At 45.6% G+C, this 6,980-nt stretch overlaps 1 protein-coding gene across 1 annotated transcript in view; it reads right to left on the bottom strand.

Annotated features, from left to right (window-relative positions):
- evpla (envoplakin a) overlaps positions 1-5,167 on the bottom strand; it is a 32,483-nt gene extending 27,316 nt beyond the window's left edge. The window contains exons 1-4 of the mRNA XM_037689988.1: positions 5,011-5,167; positions 554-653; positions 319-473; positions 79-202 (exon numbers count right to left, since the gene is read on the bottom strand). Coding sequence (XP_037545916.1) covers positions 79-202; positions 319-473; positions 554-653; positions 5,011-5,057 — 426 coding nt within the window. The 5' untranslated portion in view covers positions 5,058-5,167. The remainder of the gene's footprint in view (positions 1-78; positions 203-318; positions 474-553; positions 654-5,010) is intronic.
- Positions 5,168-6,980: the final 1,813 nt, after the last annotated feature.

Genomic DNA, 6,980 nt, shown 5'->3' with positions numbered 1-6,980 from the left:
GAGGCCAGTGAAGACCAGTCAGTGAGGTCAGAGGTCAGTGAAGACCATTCAGAGTCGTTGAGTTCATCAAACACTCACCTGCTTCTGATTGAGCGCAGGTGCCCAGTCGATTCTGGGCATCAGCTGCACGTCGTCGATCTGCTCGTAGATGTCTCTGTAGACGCCAGCGTCCTTCAGCCAGCGCTCGTGCAGGAGGATGACACTGCAACAGAGAGAAATCTCATTGGGCTTTGCTGCTGACAGCTTTAATCTTCTTTAGAAACATCTGAGGATAAGAAGCGCTCTCACTTCTCCACACTCTGTTTTCCGTCTACTCACTCGTTCTCAATCTCTTTGGCTTGTGGGTGATTGAGCTTCTTGACTTTGTCCACATCCAGGAAGAGTTCCTTAAGGTGCTCCTCGGCATCTCCCAGTTTGATTTTAAGCTCCTCTTGATGCTGAAAGGGCTGCTCCTTCTTTTCATTTTCATAGTCCTGGTGGAAGCAGACAGCAGATGAGCTGATGCTTTGTTCATATGGGAGATAAGAAGGACGTTGTCCCAGTTTGTTCTCACCACAGCCAGCAGCTGTTCGGACCGGAGGACATCCTTCTCCACCCTGTCGGCATTCTTTTGAATCTGAGCGATCAGCTGAGCCAAGTTGCCTGCCTGAGACCTGCAAGGGAGTAAAACACAAGCTGAGCCCAGGTCAGGATTCAGAACTGCTTCAAGGTTCAGAGGTTCACACCATCTTCTTTTGACCGTTGTCCTTTTTTAAACATAAAATATAGACACCTTCAAACCTTCTCCTCATCGTTTCATTCTCCTGGAAGCTCCATATTCAACACCATTTGTCCAGTATGTCCACTGTCCTCTTCTGCATGTGTCCAAACTGCCTAATATGAGCTGTCCACCTCTCTGGGCTCTCTTCCATCCACTACCTACCCCCACTACAAACCACAGTGTCATCTGCAAACATCACAGTCCATGGGTGCCCCTGACTTAGAGCTGTCATTTCTAACCTGTGCCCGAAGCCCGGCCCAACCTGACCCAAATTCGGGTCGGGCTATGATAATGTGCTGGATAGGCGAGTCGGGTCGGTGTCGGGCTTTTGATTGTGTCAGCAGATCAACCGCGATCCAATTATAGGGCAACATGGCTTGCCATACTTTCACCAGCAGCACGTGGCCATTTCACTGTGAAAGTTCAGTTAAGCTTCAGATGGGACTGTACTGCCAGGTAGTGATCCATCGCCCAAATGGACGTTCATTCAGTCGCTGCACTCAGTGGACGCACGCGGCCGATGACCCAAACAGGTGAGATCCCAAAGCAGACATGACAGAGCAGGGTCCGTGTCTGAATAACGCAGAAGCAGGGATTTAATGCGCTTTGATGGCTATGAAAGGACAAACACATCCTCAGCTCTGATCTTCTGCCCCTTTTATTCAGCGCGCGTCCCCGACCATTAATAACTATATCAAAGCTTAACTAAAAATGTCGGAGGTTGGGGGGTGGGTTTGGGTTCAGACCTTTAATTACTGCTAATTTGTCAAATCGGGTGGGGTTTGGAAATGATGGCTACGGGCTGGGGCTGTGTCGGATCAGAAATTTGGGCCCAAATGCAACTCTACCCTGACTGTCTGTCAGTTACCACTACAAACAAGAAAATACTATAGATTTATTTCTACACTGCAGGGAGTAAGAGTAAAATATGTCCCATTAGGAGCTAAAATAATTAAAACATGTTCATATATGTAAGCTGCAGCAGCTTCACATACAAGACAGAGACAACCACAGACCACCTGGAGCAGTCCAGGTTCAGGGAGTACCCGTTCATCAGGAACTGTTAACCCGATGGGATGGAATCAGGGCGAGGATGTTTCTGAGCCACGCCCGAGACGTTTCTCATACCGGCTGATCTCTGGTCAGCCTTCTTCAGACAGCTGCCACTGCCTTCATGCTTCAAACAACTTTTAGCTTCAATAAATAATCTCTGGGAGATTAAATTATGGTGTTTGCAAAAGAAAAGAAATTATAATACTGAAGAGACGCAGTTGTCTGTTCCTCCAGCTGGCTCTGAATAACTTCTCATATAAAACACGATGAGGCAACATCTCCATCTTCACCAGGATGCGCTGAAGACGTTGTTTTAAACATATAGTTTATTAACATTAACTATCCTGCAGATCATCTTAAGCTTGATTTAACTTTAGATTTCCTTCAATAATGTCACACACAGATATATTTATACTTTGCAGCACATGCCTCCTAATGCACCTAAATCTAAAACGTGTTAATTTAAAACAAAAAACAACCGGGAAAGGAATGAGCACACACAGCTCGTGTAAAATAGATTGTAATGTTTAAAGTTGAGCAGCAGCAAGTTGTCTGTAAAATGTGTTTTTATCTGAAGATACTGAAAAAACATTTACAGGAAATGAGCAGGTTTGGTGATGAAATGCTCTAAACCACTACAGAGTAATCCTATAAAGCACACATTCGGTGGGGGTGGGGGTGGATAAATGGCAGTAAAAGTGAATTTAAAGCGGCCAAAGATCTATTTGTTGTAGCTCTTTGCTGAGGATGAGTCACACGGAGCTGGTTGTTCCTGTTCAGTCAGCAGGAGAGGCTGGTCGGGTCAGAACCAGCACATACTGGCCTCTAATGTCCACTCCAGTGACTGAATCACGTCAAACTGTAAATGAAGGTGCAGGACACTTGGTGACAGGAAGGATTAGACTTTTTGTCTGCTCCCAGATTTATGTTGGGCCTTTTAAATTCTGACAGAATCTCCTTGTTTTTCATCAAAATAACATAAAATGTGTTGCTCTAATTCCAACAAAGCTCAGTCAGGTCATCTGGACAGTTTTTCATTTTATTTTTATTGTGATGAAACATTTTAGTCTTCATCCAAAGGACTTCGTCAGTTCGAGGAGCCACAACAAACTCAGTCCCACAAGCAGCACACTCACATTTACCTGGATCACTGCGCATGAACTTTGATGTTTTGAACCACTTTGGCTGCCTCAGAGGAGTCAACGTGGGAGAGGGTGGACTCCAGAAACCATCATATCACCAACAAACTGGTTGGCCCGCTATGGGGGTGTGCTGCTGGTGGAACTGAGGTTGTTGTGGCTCCTCAGACTGATGAAGTCCTTTGGATGAAGGACAAAATGCCTCAACAAAAGAATAGAAACCGTCCAGAGTACCTGACTGAACTTTGTTGGATTTTTTACTTGGATTATTGAGCAGGAATGTTTTGCTCTGACTGGTTTCTTCTCGCTCTTCATGGTTTGGTGTTTGTCTTTAACTTGGTCTTGTTTTCGTGCGGACCTTGGCAGGTTTAGATGAACGATTTCCTACGAGTCTTGAAGGGTTTTTTCAGTTTGACTGGACGAGCAGCGGAGAGTTACAGGCCACGCCCTCGCACGTCTCTGCGCACACTCTGTGTGTCTGTGTGTGTGTGTGTGTGTGTGTGAGGGCTTTTCCCATGTCAGGAGTGAGTGTGTGTGTTCTCTCATGCGCAGTGTGTTTTCCAGCAACAGCTTGTAAGTTCTCAGGTTGTGTAGAAAACTATGGTCATTAAAAAAAACCTAAAGATTCTAAGTTTTGGTGCAAACTAAAGGTCAAAGGTTAAATTTGTGTCGAGCTGAACATCACTCTGCAGCTCTCTTGCAGGTGTAAGATGAAACTATGTGAAGCAATGACAGATTTCACTACAGAGGCGAAACAACTGGATGAGCTGCATTACTGAGCGGGGCTGGTCTGCATTGTTTCTTCACCCGCAGGAACTGCAGGGTCAGAAAAACTTGTAACACCAACACTCCCTGACTTAATTAGCTCTCACTTTCTCTCCCCAGCCCAGGGCAGGTCGTACGCTTCATGCTGAACCTCATACACGTTTCACAGAATGTGTCCTGGAACTAGTTCAGTCATCTTGGCTGGATCAGAGTCCCACACATCTGGAGCCTTGAGAGCAGCCCAGTCCTGCCAGATGTTTCTACCTGAACCTTCAGTAACGCCTGCTCTCTCTTCACCTTTGCCCGAGTCTTTGTACCAGAACTGTTTATGCTGAAGAGTCTCGTGAGTGGAAGAATAAACTGCATCAGCCATCGTCACTGAACCTGTTTCCAGCTGTTAATGACGAGCTTCTGCCTTGAAGCCACACTAGATGTGTTCAAACAGTGAATCCTGTGAAACTTACAGAAGTCTGTGTCATTAAACGACTGATCAGTCAGATCTGAAGAGGGACAAACACAAAAAGTCACAGAATGCCTGTAAAACAGATAAAAGTATAAACGAACGTGAACGTAACGATTTTTCCACAGATTTGACTCAACAATGAGCGACTTGTGGAAACTTTTGAAGAACGTTTGGAAAACCAACACCCACATTAAAACAAAGGAAGCTGATGAGTTGTGGAGGGCCCGGCCCTGATCACGTTGCAGCACACGACACCTGCAGGACAGAGGGACCGGGACACGGCCCAGCTGATGGGAACCAGTAGAAATCCTCATGATTACAACTGATCTCACCCTAAATAGAACACGAGGAGCCACTTTCAACAGAACAGGAGAGACCAGAGTGAAAGTACTTCCTTCTTACAACCGCCTCAGATAATGTCAGTGACATCGTCATGAAGACTCACTCAGAAACAACAAGGTTCACTGAAGGTTCACAGACTGAAAACTACATGAATATGTTTCAGTTCTGTTCGTCCAAGAACTTCAGCGTCTCTGTTAAGTTTGTGCAGCTATTTGAAACTTTGCGACATGTTTTTAACACCTGCCCAGCCTGACACACAAACACCTGACAGATGAGTTTTCCAAACTAAACCTGAGCTCAGCATCTGGGAGAGCGTTCTCCTCCCAGAGGATCACAAGTGTTTTCCTTCAGCTCACATTCCTGAAAGCCTTGAGACAAAAGCAGGCCCACAGCCCACTCAGGGAGCACGACACAGTGGTTGGCCTGTGGAAAACACACACATGCACTACGTTTCTGCTCATGCAGAGTGCGCAGGACAGAAAACTCACTTGCTGAGCTTGCTCGAGCTCTTCTGGGCATCCTTTTTCTTGAACATCTTGCAGGATGTCAAGCAGAGAAAAACTCCCTCTCGGTCTCTCCTTCTTTGTCTCGGTCGTCCTCACCTTGTGGCTCCTGCTGTATGTGTGGGTCCTCTCACACACAATAAAACACACACTCAGGCCAGCACACAGAGCTTTACACAGGTGGCTCCTCCCATGCAGGTTGGCAGGTGTGTCCACGCCCAGACATCCACCTTGAAGAGTCCAGACTGACCTGTTCTTCAAGCTCTTCCTTGTGGCCCCACTCTTCCTCCCCCTCCCTTTGTTCCTCTTCATCAGGGGCCCTGACTCTGTCTGGGGCTCATGGGGCAGGATTTATGCTAAAGTCCAGAAATAAAACTGTTTTTATTTGTGCAAATGTAAGACTCAACTGTGCCTTTTAAACCCAGTGCTCTGTGTACCTGGATTTTGGATTAAATGCATTTTGTTGTACTGTAAAAAAAAAAACCCTATGAATTATAGTTCGTAACATAGACATCACTGTGCCTTAAAATGTTGAACTGGGAAAAAGTTCAGTTTTATTGATAACTTGTTCTGGTTGTCTCATTTCCACATGCCTCTTGGCCCTGCTGCACATGCTGACACCGTGTGTGTACAGACAACAGTGGAACACCCGGAGGGTCAGGCAGGGAGCCGGTTATATAACCCCTTCAATGGGGGCTACAGGTCAGGAGGCCGGCGATTAAAACAAGACTCCATACAGCAAAAAGTCCCAGAAGTGTCCGATCTGTGGCACAGACCTGCAGAGCATCAGGATCAGGGCGTCTCTTTCTCTCTGAAGCGTTCCAACAAAAGGGAATCTTGGAGAGGAATGCAGCTGAGCAATGTTCTGCGCAGCGCACATATTTCTCTCTGGTCCAGTCATAGTCAGTCTCTGGGTGTGTTCAGCTGTCTGGATAAACCGATACCGTTGGTGTTGCTTAGATACTCCATTCTGGGTCTTCGTCAGGAAGACCTCTATGAAGGGACGCACTCTGCAGGGGCGTTCTCAGAAATTTGAGGTCACTGGGGGTCCAGCCCAGCACAGAAAAACTGAAAATATGACCTGACTGAAGTTATGACATGCCATTTGTTTCAGCGTGAAACAATTCAGCCTTTTTTTTTCTTCTTAGCAGTATGAATAAAATGCAAAAAGAAAAAATATTTCTATATTTTTATTTGCAGTCTCCCTAAACTGAGCCACGTAGTCACGGTTTGCTGCAGCCTTTATTCCAAACCACAGCCTGTTTTCATGTGCATGAATTGCAAAACTATTTTAGGCTGGGCACGTTATTTTGTCACAAACCTTCACCTACATTGATCCTGCCTCGTACAACATGGCTGCCACTCCATGTTCATGATTTATTATACTGGTTAGAGGAAGACGAGCAGACTTTGTTCACCAATAATTAAAATTTACCATCTGCGTTCCTTTTAGACTAAAACATGTTGGGCTGTAGTCTTGGATGTTTTCTGTCACAGGAGAGCTCCTGTTCAGACAAAATTAGAGGTTACTGGTGGTAAACTTGGAGGACTTCCTGTCCAAACCTTCTCCCTGTTAGCTTGCGCTGCCTTTACACGCAGATGGTGGAATTTCAGAGTTCCAAGTCAGAAGCATCAACTAAAATGATGACTCCTCAGAGAGACTGCACTGTACGACCCTTTGCAAGTGGACAGAGTTTTAATACACACAAAGTAGAGAAATACAATGCTGTATGATGTTGACATCCATTTTACTGAACACATCGAGGAGATCCTCCTGGGTTTGACTTGCAACTGGACCTAAGTGATCTAACTGGACCTCCCTGATCACTGCAGTGCCTTTTTGTATCTTCTGCTCATTTCTTCTCTTTTCAGTTTTGCTCCTGCAAAACAATGAAAATCTACATAAATCCTGTATTTTCTAGTTTTATCATTTGGCTTGAGGCTAATTTATGTTG

The sequence above is a fragment of the Nematolebias whitei genome, chromosome 16, assembly GCF_014905685.2.
Source record: "Nematolebias whitei isolate Nwh7 chromosome 16, NemWhi1, whole genome shotgun sequence".
In the NCBI taxonomy this organism is placed as follows: Eukaryota; Metazoa; Chordata; class Actinopteri; order Cyprinodontiformes; family Rivulidae; genus Nematolebias; species Nematolebias whitei.
The sequence above is the reverse complement of the archived record's forward strand: the minus strand, read 5'-3'. Positions and strand labels throughout refer to the sequence as shown.